Source organism: Nelumbo lutea, chromosome 2 (assembly GCF_056320005.1).
Source record: "Nelumbo lutea isolate HS-2025 chromosome 2, American lotus-T2T, whole genome shotgun sequence".
NCBI classification, from domain to species: domain Eukaryota; kingdom Viridiplantae; phylum Streptophyta; class Magnoliopsida; order Proteales; family Nelumbonaceae; genus Nelumbo; species Nelumbo lutea.
In genome coordinates, this window is record NC_142685.1 from 64,436,559 (window position 1) to 64,453,780 (window position 17,222).

At 35.6% G+C, this 17,222-nt stretch overlaps 1 protein-coding gene across 3 annotated transcripts in view; it reads right to left on the reverse strand.

Annotated features, from left to right (window-relative positions):
* EMB1345 (Transducin/WD40 repeat-like superfamily protein) overlaps positions 1–14,517 on the reverse strand; it is a 41,622-nt gene extending 27,105 nt beyond the window's left edge. For 2 of the 3 annotated variants that reach the window (XR_016107757.1, XR_016107758.1), the window contains exons 1-7: positions 13,900–14,509; positions 13,621–13,767; positions 13,120–13,338; positions 12,910–12,974; positions 10,590–10,655; positions 10,341–10,412; positions 3,675–3,737 (exon numbers count right to left, since the gene is read on the reverse strand). Coding sequence is in view for 1 of the 3 variants with exons in the window: in XM_088972325.1 (XP_088828451.1) it covers positions 3,675–3,737; positions 10,341–10,412; positions 10,590–10,655; positions 12,910–12,974; positions 13,120–13,338; positions 13,621–13,767; positions 13,900–14,103 (836 nt within the window). In the remaining 2 variants the exon portion in view is untranslated. Of the gene's footprint in view, positions 1–3,674; positions 3,738–10,340; positions 10,413–10,589; positions 10,656–12,909; positions 12,975–13,119; positions 13,339–13,620; positions 13,768–13,899 lie in introns of all 3 variants that reach the window. The other variant, XM_088972325.1, reaches the window with a different exon arrangement.
* Between the last annotated feature and the right edge of the window lie 2,705 nt (positions 14,518–17,222).

The following is a 17,222-nucleotide window of genomic DNA, read 5'->3' on the forward strand; positions in this document are numbered from 1 at the left end:
TTCAACAGTGAATTCAGCCAAACCTTGTAACAGAGGCTAGGCTGAACCCATGTGGCTTATGTGGAGATCAATGATAGGGTCCCACGTCATACAAAGAGAGCCAAACTAACCAGCATTAAAAGGGAGTTTGCTTGAAAGCTTAATGGGCCTAAAGCCCATTTCGAACTGGGTTAATTGGATTAATTAAATAGCGGGTGAATCTGGGTATGGATTAGTAGATACGGATAAGATGATAACTCTTATCCACTTAAAGAGTCCAAATCCAAATAAAGATTTTGATTAGGAAACTTCTAATTGGATTAGGAGAAGTTGATCATGATTTGCAAATAAGATAAGGGATAAGCCTTATCACTTAAAGAGTCAATATCCAAATAAAGATTTGGATCAAGAAACTCCTAATCAGATTAGGAAATTAACTCTTTAAGGTCAATATAAAGGAGGAGGGCGAACTGGAAAAACATACACAGTTCTACTGCTTTCTGCTTCCAGTTCTCTCTCTCTGCTCTTGTCGCCCTACCCTATTCGATATCCACCTCTTGGAGTGGTCAAGATTGGATATTGATATTGTTTCTTGGTGGAAGAAACAATCTTGAAGTTGTGCTCACTACCCTATTCGATTCTTGCTGAAGAATCTGAAGTTCTTGCTGAAGAATCTGAAGTTCTTGCTGAAGAACCACTTGCTGATCCTACCTCACCCTAAGTTGTGTCATCTTCAGTGGAGGAAGGATTTGGTACTCTCTTTGGGTGTAAACACCTACGTTGGTAGGAGCCTTTTGCGTGGATTTCATATCAGGTATTCATCTCCCTAATCTTGGTCTAAGATTTGGTCCGGTTTGTTTCAAGAATGAACCTTGAAAAATGCAATTTTTCTAAATTAAGGAATAGGATTCCAGGATGGGAGAAAGAAATTTTCAAAATTTCGCCCAGCCACCCTACATGGTTCGGCCATTATTTTCTATTTGTATCTTTCACAACTTCTTGTTGTACTTCATTCTTTTTTGTAATGAATTTATTTTCTGAGTTGTTGATCAAAAAAAAAAGATAACAATTCTCCCCATGAGCTCTACAAAGAACACACCAGTTGGGAGAAATACACAGGAAAGGTCTTCTCTTTTGTAGGTTATCTAAAGTGTTCAATTTCCCAAAGTACACTTCCCAGCAAAAAGCCATAATCTTTGGGGGAACCGACCTACACCAAACTTCCTTAGAGGGGAACAATTGTTGAACAAAAGATTGGCAAAGAGACTTGAAATAAGAGGCACAAGTGAAGGTCCCTTTAGGCCTCAGAGTCCACACCCTCTTATCTGACTCAATTGTTTCCAAGCAAACCTGATTGAAGGAGAGCAAATAAGACATTCAATTTTGTCGTTCCCTTAACGCTCTACGAAAGCCAAAATCCCAATTATATATATATATATATAAAAGAGTGGGTCTCAAAATTTGTTTCAACTTTGGGAACCCCCTTGAGAGAGTATAACAAAGGGAAAAGGTCTTTTTAAGGGGGTATTTCAAAAGAGTGGGTCTCAAAATTTGTTTCAACTTTGGGAACCCCCTTGAGAGAGTATAACAAAGGGAAAAAGTCTTTTTAAGGGGGTATTTCCCACCCAAACATCCTCCCAAAACCAGACAGAGTTAACAAAATAAACCTCATACCTGACATACCTGAGAAACAAAGGAAAGTGTTGTGAATGGCCTTCCAAGGGGCTGCCAAATTAGCCCATCTTGATACACCAGCATCCCACCCATTCTCTGAGCTGCCATGGATACTTCCCACCCCCTCATGCCATAACCTCTCTCTCTCTCCAATGGCCAACGCCAAAGCCATTTTCCTAGCAATGCTAAATTTTTTTGAAACACCCTTCCTAAACCCAATCCGCCCTCCTCTTTGCTTCTGCACACAATTTCCCACTTAACCAAATGATGCTTTTAATCTTGTCCTGATTCACAAAGGAAATCCCTCATTAATTTCTCCAGTTTCTTTGCTTCCCTAGGTGGTATCTTAAATATAGACAAAAAATAAGTGGGCAAGTTCGCCAATGTAGCTTTTATTAAAGTGATCCTCCCAAAGAGGTGTAGTTCTTCTTCCAAGAGGTTAGTCTCTTTTTGATAAAAAAATAAGAGCTCTCTTTTCAAACTTTTCACCACCGGAGTCCAGAAGCCACTCTCCCTAGGGTTTGCCACTAACAGAACCCTTAAGTAGGACATAGGCCATGAAAAGATGGAGCAATCAAGACACGCTGCAATTATTCAGAGCCTTGGTTCTCCATCTTCTTCCAACTACATTCCTCCCAGTAGGTCGTTCTCTCTTCCTTCCTACATCACTAACACATTTATTTACTGGATCATATCTAGAACCCCTAAGACATGCATCTGCTTGGATTTTGATCCAATGAGATCTGAACCCATTGAATTTTTTTCCATTTTGGGTTATTATATTTATTGAGATAAGAATCTATTTTCTGCTTATTTATTTGTCTAACACAGTACATCACCATAGACAAAGTAGAATGTCAGAGGTGAACTCTTTGTACAAGGCTTAGTGGAGTTCAAAACTTCAAATAAGCATATATTACACCATGGGGCCATTGCTTGCTGTAATGATAAAATATCAGACTCACAAGCAAGAGAGCGGGGGTTCAAATCTGAGAGCAGCCACTTTCTGCTAAAGAAAGCCAAAGGTTAGTTCTGCATCCAGTCAACTCCTCCCAAGACCCTCTAGGACTGACATTGGGCAATTGCCTTCTCTATTTTATTTCATTTATTTTTTATCTACATATTGTGTTACTTGTTCAAATAAGCATAAATTTTCTGTCTATTTGTTAGTTTATTTATTTAACAAAATATATGATCCCAAACAGAGGAAAATGACAGAGATGGACTCTTGGTAAAAGGCTTAGTTGAGTTCAGATGACAATTGAGTTAGGACATGGACAAAGCCATTTCTGTCAAGTGTCAATATTTTAGAATGAAATAACTTTTTCCTACAATTCACTTCACTTCATCTATCACCATTATTTTTTTCACTGTATGTAAATTCTTTAATTTTGTGTTTATATATATATATATATATATTTCAAATATTTCTCAATGCGTGACTTACTTTAGTCTTCAAGATCTTAGCAATAATGATATAATCACAATTTAATAGCACAAGCAGGATAAATATAAACCCCATTTCCCTGTGAAAAAAACAACTCCATGAATAGAAAGACAGTTTAATAGATGGTTTCTTGTATTAAAGGGACAAAGAAACAATAAAAGCAAGAGGGAAGTTCTGCAGAGTGAAAGCCCGTTAGGGAGTGTAATTCATCCCAAACAGCATGTAAAGTCCATCTGTACATCATCCACATCCATACAAGGGTATTTTAAATGTATGTTATTTTTAATTATAAATGAATTTGGATACCTCAAAAAACCGAATTTTGCTAGCTTATTTGCTAGAGTTGTATACAGTTGAATTGAGAATAACAAATTTCACAAGGATCCTTTTTTTTCGATAAATATGGTAGATTTTTTTCAGTTAAGTAACATTGCTAGGATGGATGGAAGATGTACAATGCAAGTAGGCAATTATTAATCTAAAGAGAAACAGGGAGATCACATTACAATGTAGAGTTGCATATAAACTAAAGATATGATCCCAATTAGTCAGACTGATTAATAACAGTTACTACCTTGACCAATGAACTGAAAATACTGTCCGATCATGATATCCTGTGAGAGTAGAAAGGTGTCTCCTGAGAAAGAGGAAAATACATGTATCAGATGTATCTAAAAGGAAAAAGAAAATAAATGAAAAGGTCTTTAAATTGAAACAAGCTTTGCTGATCGGCTGCATAAATTAGACAGAAGTAAATACCAAGTTATTAAATCAAAGTGCAATAAGATGATAAGGCAGGTTCAACAATATAATATATTTTGTCCCTGGGAGGAGGGGAATAAGGATGGCATTCCATCTTTAAAAAAAAAAAAAGATGGTATCATTCAACTATAGAGAATAATTTCAGTCCACTTACCAGAAAAAGAAGAAGCAGAAAAACTTACAATAAAAGAAATTACTTATAATATTTTATATTGTGACCCATAAGTTTATAAATTGTAACTTCTTTTGTAATTGTAAAAATTAAAATCTATGTAAAAACAAAGCCCCAAGGTTCAATAAAAGGAAAGCAGTGCTGGAAACTAATTCACCAGATATCCTATACAAAATGCATAAAAGAAATAAATGTCATTTATTTGGTAAATGGCATTTCCTGATATAGCACATTTCCTGATACAGTCCATCTTGCAAGACTATCTGCTATAGAGTCTGCATATCTAGGAACCTAAAGAAACATGTTGCCAAATATCTGATATCTCAAATTTGGTAGGCTAGTCTCCAAGGCCCTCATCTCAGACCTCTCCTAATAATGAGTTTTTCTCTCATGTATCCTATCACATGCTGTGAACCCCTCAATAATCATCCTCCCATTTCCCATAAAAACTGATAACCTGTTTTTATATCAGCAACAAAGATGAATCTTAATTAAATAAGAGAAATAAAGTACTTCATCCAAAAAGAAAAATACAACAGCAGAAAACTATCCAGTTAATTTAAAATTCAAAGAGAACAAAAAAATAACACTCACCATCTCCCCACCTGGACCTGGCATATCCTAAATCACCCATCTCTATGTACTCCTGCCCTAGCAAGTGGTTAGGTCCATTAAAAGATCCATTGCTGGAATCAAATTGTCATTAATATCATATTTATGTCCAGTTTAGTAGTTGAGAATCCATTTAGTAGCCTTATGTCTAGTAAGTTCTAGATCATAGTAAGTTGTGACTGCATTAAATGGTCAATGTCTTGTTAATTGTGTTAGTCAAAGAGACATTTGGGCATCATAAAATGTTGGGGAATGTGGGAATATTTATAACTTAGGTGAGCTCCTTTGTATGTGTCATTATTAATGCTGTTGTAGAAGAGTCTATATAAACTGAATGAATCCTTGCAGTCCGGCACTTCATTTTCTGTGACTGTCATTTGCAAATTGCAATTGCTGTGTTTTCAACCATGCAACTCCTGTAGCCCAACTGTGCTTGCTTGTGGGTGACATTTCTCTCTCAGTTTCCACACTAGAAACCATTTAGTTCTCGCATTGAAAACCTGCTGCAATTCTGCTTCACCTTCTGGACCATTGCTGATTAGTTGGAGAACCCGAGATCATACTGATTTTAGGCTTGAAGAGTGAAGCAATTACAGGCACAGGCACTGTCCACACAAAATGCTGCATCACACTCATTTTTTTGATGTGTTTTTTGAATGCTCAACACTCTGCTAATTACTTGATCACTTCATACATACATGCATACATACATACATACATACACACACACACACACACACACACACATATATATATATATATATATATGTGAGTACGTGTGTGTGTGTAGTGTGTGTGTGTGCGTGTGTATGTGCGCGCATGCAAGGTTCAAAGTATTGGAACATATCATGGTGTGTCGATCAATACGTATCATACCGGTGACCCCCCAATACGCCACTACAGTAGGTGTTTCAGGGTCTGACCTGGTTCAGGGGGTAGACAGGCCTTAAACTGACCCCCCTAAACCAAACCTTAAAAAATAAAAAATAAAAAACACAGCTTGATACAGGCTGATACGCTCCAACCAGCATATCAGCCTGTATTGATATTTAGAACCTTGTGTGTGTCTGTATGTGTCATATATATAATTATATATATAACATATTATAAATTATATATTAGATTATAATACATTCAAAATATATAATTATATTCTGCTATAACATATTTTTTTGTTTTATATTATATTATAATAATGCATTTATATTATGTTCTTTTATAACATATGTTTTTATTTTAGTTTCAGTTTTTACATTAAAAATTAAGGTTTGAGGCCAAGAAAGTCGTTTTTTTGCAAAAAAAAAGTGGGACATTTGGCGCCTTGGGAACATGTAGATCTCAAAAAGTTACCCAAAATCGAGAAAAAAAAAAAAAAGACTGCTCCAATCGGACATCAGAGCGCAAAGTTGTGACCTCTAAAAATTTGCATTTATGTGCTAAAAGAATCCAAAAAACCAGCCAGTTTTCTAAAACCAGAACCGGTTCACCGGTTTTTGAGGTATGACCGAACCTACCAGGGTCTGGGACACGGTTTAATCGATCCAACCGACCGATCAAGTCTAGTTTTCTAAACACTGGTTCAAAGAACATCCCATTCTAATGTTCAAAGAACATTCTAAGCCCAACACTTCCGCTCATTCTAAATTTCTAATGTAACATTTAACATCCTCACTCTGAAGACTCAAAGAGATGCAAGAGAAACTCATACTGAAATGTAAGTAACACATCTTTGATTATTTTAACAAAAAATATAAAAAAAAAATCATTACACATTCACTTCTCACCAAGCATGGAAAAATTCAAATACCGGTAATCAAAATAATGAGCATCTTGTATCTAAAAAAAATAATGAGCATCTACTTATAACAACAACAACAACAATAATCCATACTATTATTATTGGGATTTCCTTCAGTACAGTTTCTCATTGTACAAGGAATTGGGGATGATTGTATATCTTCTTTCTTTTTGTGGTTTAATACAAATACCTTACCTTTTTCAAAAAATGAAAAAAAAAAACAATAGCAATCTATACTATATATAAAAGTGTAAATGCAAAGTGAAATTTTTTCAGACTAAAATTACCCTCTATTTCTTCGTTTGATAAAGAGTATAAAAGTCATTTTATTACAGCTTTAATGGCTACTGAAATGCCCATATTTGTGTATTTAGTCCATCCATAATTGCAAGGGTTGAAAATGTAACTTCAATTATTACTTTCCACCCCATTTAATCCCCTCTCACTAAATCTTATACTTAAGGTATTAACTCTCATTTTCTCTTATTAAATCTTATATTTAAGTTATTTTTCACTAACAAATGCTACTAATTAGATCTACGCCAATATTATTAAAAATATAAACCCGTATATTTTAAAACTGACTCAAAAACAAAACCAGTTTTTATCAAGTGGTGGCTAAGCAATTCAACCATCCGAATCAAATTGATCAACCTACAGTCATAGTTCGGTAATAAAATTTAAAAAAAAAAAAGTGTACAAAACAAGAATTACTTTTATTGATAATGAAAATGAAATACATAATTTAGAACTGACCAAAAATAAAATTATTTTACTCTTTGACAAAAATCAATAGTTCAACTTTTGGATCAAATGTGTTAACATTTAATGTCATAAATAAATAATAAAAATTAATAAAATACATAAATTTTGCAAAAAAAAACATTCAGGCACATGTATAATATCATATAACTATCATATTAAACAAAAAGTAAGTGTGACATATCAAAATTTTTTTACAAACTAAAATACAAAAACAGTTATAGAAAAAAAAATTTTGAACGCATCTACAACTCTATATTTACACTATTACAAATATGAATAAGATTGTGGAACTTTCTTTTGACAAAAATACTCATTTTTAATTTAGTCCCTATTTAATTGTGAGGTTTAAATTGTAAATTGAACTACTACGTTTCACCTCATTCAACTTTCTCTATTCATATCAAAAAGATAAAACATTACCAAAAAAAGAAAGCCAAGCAAGTAGGCCTATCAATGATACTTGAAACTTCATAACTCAATCCGATTATCACATATTTGGATGAGGTGTTTATGTAATCAGATTTAGATTTGCAATCTGCATCCGATTAATAATAAAAAACAAAAATAAAAAAATAAGGTTTATAGAAATTTCTGGATACATCATTACTATCATTATCATCACCTAGAATTGCCACATGCAACTTACTAGTATAGGAACAATTGTGACTCGTGAGCCCACAATTACGAATTTTGGTCAGATGAAGGAAATCAGCAGCAAGACTCTTCCTACATCCCCAAATAAAAAAAGAGCATTCTTATTTGCTAAATTTTTCACATCTGCCACATCAATTGCTTAGAGTCCAAGTGGCCAAGTATATTTAATTCTCTTACAGCCCAAGCACGGCGGCTTGCTCTCACAACCGTAACCACATGTGCATCCAAGAAGTGCGACCACCAAAAGAGGGTCAACATACCTTTGTATTCGGTTGGGGTATATATTTACACAATTAAAGGTTAACTGCAAAATAATTTGCATCCTCTGGATTTGTGGCGCAATGGTAGCGCATCTGACTCCAAATCAAAAGGTTGCGTGTTCCATTCACAATGGGTTCAAATCCCACCAATTACTTTAATTAATAAATTATGTTAAGCTCAGTTTTTTTGTTTATATAATTACATAAGAGTCAAAGAGTCAAGGAAACATCAACAGTACACCAGCCGAATCGACAGGTAACCATGAAGTCTTCAAGACCACGTATTAGCTTTCCTTTATCTATTATCACTTATCCCTTGTAACAAGGGCAACGCTATATAATTTATAAAAGTTTTTCTCTAAGATTTGGATTTACTTAGAATAAGCCATAGCGTATGATTTATCATCTTTAAGGCAATAACTGTAATAATAAAGCATAAATAATGACCATATACTTATAATAATAATAATAACAACAACAACATTAGCAATAACAATAACAATAACAACAATAATAATGAAGAAAATGAAAGTAGAAAGAATCTTAGATAGTGCCTTCCTCTAACCTAGCTCCCCCCTTTCCACCGAACTTTCCCCTTATCTTCTTCATATGCCAATCTACATGATCTACTAGAAACCAACTCCATATCCACCTAGTGAATTAAAAGGAGCACCTAGGTGCACAAGCAAGGTAAACACCTTAAAACGTACCTCACCTAAGCCCCAGGTGTGTGCCTTGTGCTTCATCCCAAGCAATTTGTGTTTTGCTCTTTTTTAAGCCTAGCAGTTGGGGCAGATGACCCCCAACCAAGCCCCTTCAGGCAAACCCAAACAACAACCTATTTGCTAATTTCTTTTTTTGCTTCTCTACTTCTCTTGGAAGATTCTAGCATTTCTTTCCTCTCATAAGGTCCAAATCACTGATGCTCTAGTGCATCTCCACATTATTCTTCCTCTTCTCTTTGGCCACACATAGGTAGATGGATCAAACAGCATTTTAATCTCCATTGGCATGTTCCACCTGCTCCCAAACAAAGAGAAAAACCAATTCCAGATATTTGCAGCAAAGGAATAGGTTTTTTAAAATTTATGTTTATATTTTAAATTAATATTATGTTTAATATTTTTGAATTTTTGGCTCTTTTTTTTTTTGCATTTTTTGCGCCTTACTTCCAAAAGTGCACACCTCGCCTTGGGCCTTGGGCACAAAATGCCCCTCGCACTTTTTTGCGCCTTGCACTTTTAAAACATTATATCCACCTAAAGTTATAAAGCCAACCATTATTGTTAAATCCCTGCCAAGCAAATAAAGCATTTTGATACCACCTCCCACCCAAATCAATCCAATAAAGAACATTTTCAAACCATATCAGACACTACTACATAAAGGTCTCAAAACAGTGACACCTTGAGAATTCAAGTCTAATATTAGCCACTAAAATAACAAAGCACTTTTCTTCCATTACGCCCCTTCTCTTCAATATAAAGGGATTTTGCTTTGAATCACCTACAATAATCTCTAGAATTCCAATGAACCACCTACAACTTCTCTTCAACATTAGGCAGCAACACTTGACCCTATTGCAACTCACTTCAGGTTCTTGAAGTTGGAAATGAAATCAACTTTTGTGAATAATGTCATATACCTTGGCAACAGAAAACGCCTTACTTCATGCCCTCTTTCTTCTCTAATGGAACTAAAGGAGGATAGATCATCTAGATATGTTTAAGAGCTGTTGAAACATGGGCTTTAATGGGGAGAAAGGACTCTTTCATGGGTTGCAATTGGCATACTGAAAGTGGAAATAAATTTACAATGAATGTAAGCAAGATGGTGGTGAAGATCCATGGTTGCTGTGTCAATTTATTAGGGAAGCTAGGTCATCAGCCTCCATAGTTAACAATTCATATGTCAAGATCCAAAGAACAGCTAATGAGCTGAGGACATGATGTAGATAACTGCTTGAGAGTATTGTGAGCTTCTGTCAGGGGATGGGGTAGTAGCGTTATCCTAGCACCTCAGTTTTCCTAATGGGAGTTCCATCTTTGCGCCACTTCTTTCATCATTTAATAAATTTGCCTTGATCTGCTACCTTAATCAAACCAAATCAAATAAATATACAGAAAAGAAACTTCCTTAGTGTCCATTTTTACAGACAAAAAGTGCAAAACGTAAAGTTGAAAAACATAAGATATCAGAAAGGAAAATATTCCTCACCAAGGCATATAACCATCTGTTTCCTGTGGTATTCTGCTGTCAGTTTCCCATATCTTTAGGGTAAGATCATCACTACAAAATCAATCCATGATTCTTTCAACATTACTTGTCACCAAGCTTTTCCTAAGGTATGACAAATATACTAGCAAAAATGAAACTAAGCCTTCTGTGATTTCAAATTAGGGGAAAAACTAATTCACAAGATAAACAATTGTGAAATTACACCAGGAAAAGAACAGTTGTTCATACCTACAGGTAACCATTTTATCTCCTGTAGAGTTGAAAGATAGGGCCCAGACTGTAGATGTGTGTCCACTGAAAATAATAACCAAAAAACTATAATTTAATATGACTTCAGATACTCTTTAATTACTGAAAATACTCTTAACAAGCACATTTAATATGGTATAGATTTACAAGGATAAAAGGGTTTAGAAGGAAAGGGTGAAACTTCGTTTAAAATTTCAACCTTCCAAAAGCACAACAGAGGAAAAACTAAAACAATTCTTAAAACTAGAAAAGTAACATAATATAAAGACATCAAAAACAAATGTTACATAGTATAAAGAACAAATAAAACCATAGAGCAAAAAAACTGTAACTTTTTCTTGTTTTCTTGGGGATGGAAATTTGGATTATTAAAGTATACAAGTTAAATTAGAGTGAAATATTCAAAAGAATACCTCATGAAAACTCTTAATTAGAGATATTCACGTCCAAAATGGTTTACTAGGAATCTGTCCATGCAACCCACAGCCAGACACTAAATTCCATTACTACAGTGCAAATTAACATATTTTATAATCAACGACACTTATGGAAAATTGCAACGTCACACCAAGAGCATGCTTAATTGAATGAGTCAGTAATTCAACCATTTCTTAGGCAGAGGGGTCTAAAAGTTGAGGTGCTCCATGAAGGGGTAAATAAATATGGGGGAACTTTGGTATTAAGTGGGTTGCTTTAAGAAGATGGAACCAAGGTTTAAAATGCCAGTTTTGATAGAAATGTCTACCACTTAAAAATAAGAGATGGATATTATTTTCAACAATCAATTGTATCACTTAATGATAAGAAATGCCATAAATTCAAAAAAAAAAAAATTGTCTAGTTTACTGTAAAAAGTTTATAACACCATAAATATCAATCTATGAAAGTATTTCAATAATTTTTAAAATTATAAAAAGACGTTCTTTTGAATAATTATATCATTACAAAGTGATAAAAATGAGCCATTTTTAAAATGATTACATCATTTTAAGATTATATATTCTTCCATTTAGAATAAACTAACTGTCTAAAAAATACACATTTTAATTAAATATTAATTATAAATTAATATAAAAGTTGTGGTTTGCATATTAATATCCTTCTTATGCTATTATATTATTTATCCTCATAAGAGTTTCAATTATTAAAACAACAACTATATTTATTAAATTGTTTATAATTAGATATATTTCATATAAAGCTAGGTATGAATTAAAAAGTTGTTTATAATGAATATATTGAAAAATAATAGGTTTAAAGACAAGTAAATAATATTGTTGAAAACCTAGAATTGATAATAATTAACAAAAAATTGTTGAAAACAATACATTTTAAAGCAGTAAAGATTATGTCAAGATGCACTGCATAATATTCCTTGTCAGCACCCATGAAAATAGAAATATTTTGTAGAAATATTAGGAAATATTCATTGTTCAAAAAAATATTAGGAAATATCTAGACATTTCAAACCACTGATGGAACCAAAAAATTATTGGTTGAGAAGTGACCACAGGAAGAAAAGGCAGTTGTGACAGATGCTAATTAAAATATTGCAAAGTGGGGTAGGATCATGGGGCGTTAAAGGCAGTTGAGACAAGTGCTAATTAATTTTAAGTGTCTTTATGGATTATATATGGATCTACCTTAATCTTATGTAATTAGAAGTTGTTTTAGTCAATTTCCAAGCCTGAATTAGATCTTAAAAGGGAGATCTGAGTGCTATTGTTGAATCTAAAAATATAGTTCATGTAGTTATATTTTTTAATCTAAGAATTGGCACTTTGAGCTTTCTATTTTCTTTCTTCTTTCTTTCTAAAGGTATGACTTTTCTTCTGTTTCCTCAATCCCTTTTTTTTTAGAAAATTTAACCAGAAAATCCCTATTTATTTTTTTTCTATATGTTAGATTTAAAATTCTTCTAATTCCCCTTTCTTTCTACTATATCATATTTAAATGATTTCTTTACTCAGCACATATACATTAGTAGGATTTCTCTCTTTAATGTCCTACATCAGAGTCTTTCAATACAAGGTTCCAACTAGGAAACCTATGTTATTACCTTGGCATTGGAATGGTCGTTGTGATGTATTTACCCCTTCAAAGAAAAATAAGCGATTTCAAACTTAATTAGCCTAGGTCCTCAATACAGTTATCAATAATTATGGTTTTGATTCAGTCGTTCTGAATGGTACCACCAATAAACAAAAGCCAGTCAGGAAAGAATACTAGCAGCCACAAGAAAACCCCCTTTTTATAGAAAAAGCAGGAAAAGGGAAAAGGGAAGTCAAGGTAATGATACTTGTTAGGCTCCCCTAAAGTTTGAACACAGTGCCAATCATCAGTGTCACCATCCTCAGCCCAAACCTGCCATTTTACAAAGATTATCACATTCAACATGACCCAATCTGTATACGGCTTTCTATATTAAATTGCTAATATCTTAAAAAAAGTTTATACATATCGATTCAGCCAGAAAGGAAAAAATGCAAACATTCCCAAGATCTTTTACCTTAACAGTATTGTCATAGCTACAAGAAAACAAGACATCCATAAACGGATGCCATTTAACCATCTTCACATCCTGTGTATGACCTTGCAACACTGCGACACACTCAAACTCATTCCCGGGCTGTACTTCCCATATCCAAACAGATTTGTCTCGACTGCATGTGGCAAGTAGAGACCCTGATGCATTCCATGAAACACTTTTGACTTCGTTCTCGTGACCCTATACAGGAAAAGGTACCACAATTTCCATGTAGAAAAGAAAAATGATCGAAACAAGGCTAGAAACGAAAACTTAAGCCACTAGAACCTTAATTGAGTCTAGTAAGTAACACAAGAAAAGCCTCCTTAGCATTTGTTGAAAATGTAATTACCTTGATTCAAGCAATAGAAAACAAAGGTTCTTCTATGGGCGAAACAACATTAAACAGGAAAAGTAGTGGACCATAGATGTTGTAGGCATGACTAGATGAGCATAAACAACAGCTTTAAACGAGAATTCTACCTCTAAAGTAGAAACGCACTCGAAATCATCGCCAATATGCTCCCAGATAGCAGTAGTAGCGTCAAAGCTGGCCGTTGCCAATAATTTGCCAGAAGGTGACCAAGCACAAGACCTAACTGTCCGATTATGTGTTTCTTCCAAAACTGCCTGCGTATGGCATTATTCACATCAAGACGAAATCTGACAAAGAACTGACCTACTTGATAACTTGTAGTAGAGAATTAGGTTTACGGTAAGAGCTGGAGGTCAGAAAACAATCAAGTCGGGGAAAAATCCGACCTTGCATTCAAAAGAAGCAGAACACCGAGCGGAGGGAGTCTGCTGCCATATTCTGACAGTCTTGTCGCCGCTGCAAGATGCAAACATCGCCGGAATCCCTGCAGCTCCAGTGGCGGGATTCCACGCCACGCTCCAAACCCTATCAGTGTGGCCTTCAAGCTTCTGAATCTCCTTCAATTCTAGGTTTCCCTCGAGTAAATCCATCAGAAAGATCTGTATAAGTATGGATTGTCTATTGATCGATTCCCTTTTCAGAATACAAATGAACCGAACAGAGGAAAACAGAAACAGTCTGTTCCTCGCTTCAGAGTTCAGTCTCGATTCTGTTGGCCTGAGAAACAAGAAAAGCGGAGCGAGAGGATACGCACGAATCGTAAGGAGTGTGGAAAGCTCGTGGTCGTGCTGCGTATCTCATTGAGTTTCGACTACTGACTTCTTCGAGACGTGAGTCGGGACGGCCCTTGTGTCCGAATCCTCTGTAGAGGAACATATGAACAGCATGATATTGATCCAATCATAATATTCCACGTCAACGATAGATAAGCCATACGCAGCCGCGCCGTGTATTACGTAGTTTGGACTTTGTTGGCCCAATTGGCTTGGCATGCCCAAATGCCCAATCCAATCCATTAATAATTTATTTTAGGGTTTAACTGGGGTTTCCAGAAGCTTGGTATGGTATTGCCTTGGATCTCAATCAAAGATGGTAGTGTTTCAGCTGCTATTTAGAACAATAGTACTGGTATTATTATTGATGGCGGTGAATGGTGATGATAGGCTGACATCGTATGAGAATGATTTAGCAGAATCCAAAATTAAATACCTAATTGAAAATCAAGCTTCCTTTGGAAACGATGCAAATGGACTGTAAATACCAGTTTAGCGTAAATTTGCAATCTATTTTACTTTTGTCTGTATTTGGCAATATTACATTTATCCATTCACAAATGATAGAAAATACATTTTTGAATGTATATTTATATTCAAAATAAAATGTAAAAGTATATCAATAAAAAAGAAGTAAATTTGCATTCAAGTGGGCTTTTGATAAAAAAAAAAGGCATATGGTTTGCATCCATTACAGCTAAAAGTCTGTTTTAGTGCAAAACTAACCCAACTTTGCAATTTAGGTTGCGTTTGAAAATGATGCAAATATGTAGAGTGTAAAATGGTTCATATAAGGTTGCGTTTGGAAATGATACAAATAAGTGTGAATGCAAATATGTAGAGTGTAAACCGGTTCATATAAATTTTAAAATTGGGTTAGTTTTGCACTGAGGAATTTACCTTCTTATCAAACATGACTTTTTGCTGTAATATGCATTGGTCTGTCATTTGTCAATGCATAAATGTAATTGATGCGGCACGATCCGAGCACTCCTAGCTGGTTCCTGACTGGCTCCTGCGATGGCAACGAACAGCACATGAGAAGAGGAAAATAAAGGATTTCCGGGGGATTTGCCCAGCGGGAATACTCCGAATCTTGAGTTAGAACGCTAGGGAGGAAGAAAATAGTGTAAAAGGCTAAGAGTGTAGAGATCATTATGTCTCAATATTAGCTCGTGAGCAAATAAGAGTTCAAGTTCATATCTAATTCGAGAGAGAGTTCTCCCCTTCGATAAAAGGGCTTTTATAGGGACGTTTTTGTCAAATCGGGCGTAACCGCCACTGGGCTCCTGCCGCAGTCATTACCTACCAGTGCTGCGCAGGTGGTTGTTACAATGTACTGCCCACTTGGATGAGTGACACGTTTTAAAGGGACATGCATGCCACCATCTGTCAAAAGACATGGGTGCAAACTGTCAAATGGGCAAGGACTGCGCTGTCAGTCGAGAAACGTGGAGCAGTATGATGAGTACAGTCTTGTCAGATAGAATCTTCCTGAAAGCGTCACGTTGCTTAGTCACGGGTTACTTTGTAGTGAGCTACCTTGTCGTGCGGCGAGCTACTTTGTAGCAAGCTCTTAAGGTATTCCGAGGTGGCCCACACCAAGGTTGGTCTTTGCGGCAGTTCTTGTTGGAGCGAGTTGGTTTGAAACAGTTAAGATCGAGGTGGCGAGTATCTCTCTAACGAATTCAGGGACTACTTAAAGGAAAATGGGATAATATCATAATTAGCTCATCCTGCTACACCTCAATTTAACGGTGTTTCAAAGAGGAGGAATAGAACCTTATTGGATATGGTCCGATCGCTTTTCATACACTCAGAGTTACTCACATCCTTTTGGGGTTACGCATTAGAGGCTATGACTTACGTGCTGAATCGGGTTCCAACCAAATCGGTTCCGAATACTCCATATGAACTTTGGACCGAAAAGAAACCAAGTGTCAGACACTTGAAGATTTGGGGTTGTCCAACACACGTTAAAAGAACGAGTGCAGACAAGTTGGAATCCAAGACCAGTCATTGCCTATTTGTAGGCTACCCAAAAGGCTCTATAGGTTACCTATTCTATGACCCAAGTGAGCAAAAAGTGTTCTGTAGTTGAAATGCGCAATTCTTGGAAATCGATTACATCCTGGACACCCATCGTCAGGAAGTTGTTCTTGATGAGGAGAGCTCAAGAATAGTGGGAGATGTCCCACAAGTTCCACGTAGTAACCAACCTAGAAGATCCACTCGGGTATCCAAGCCACTAGTCCGTTATGGTTATGACCAAGATAGTTACGTGGTGAAAACTTTGACTAGTGAGGAGGATTCCGTGACTTACGCAGAAGCTATGTTGGACATAGATTCCCAGAAGTGGGTGGAGGCCATGAGAACAGAGATGGACTCAATGGAGACCAATGGAGTATGGACTCTAGTAGATCCGCCCTCTGGGGTAAAAGCAATCGGTTGCAAATGAATTTACAAGAGGAAGAAGGACCCCGATGGTAGGGTTGAGACCTTCAAAGCTCGTCTGGTGGCGAAAGGGTACACTCAGAAAGAGGGCATCAATTATGAGGAAACATTTTCGCCTGTGGCCATTCTTAAATCCATTACGATCCTGCTAGCTGTAGTAGTATACCATGATTATGAGATCTGGCAGATGGATGTCAAAACTACATTCCTAAATGGAGATCTTACTGAAGATATCTATATGCAGCAGCCGCAAGGCTTCATAGCTACGGGTCAGGAAAACATGGTATGTAAACTTAATATATCCATTTATGGACTTAAGCAAATTTCTAAAAGTTGGAACATCCGTTTTGACCCTGTTGTCAAATCGTTTGACTTCGAGTAGAATTCGGATGAACCCTGTGTTTACAGGAAGTACAGTGGAGATAAGGTTACCTTTTTGGTTCTGTATGTAGATGACATTCTACTCATTGGAAATGATGTAG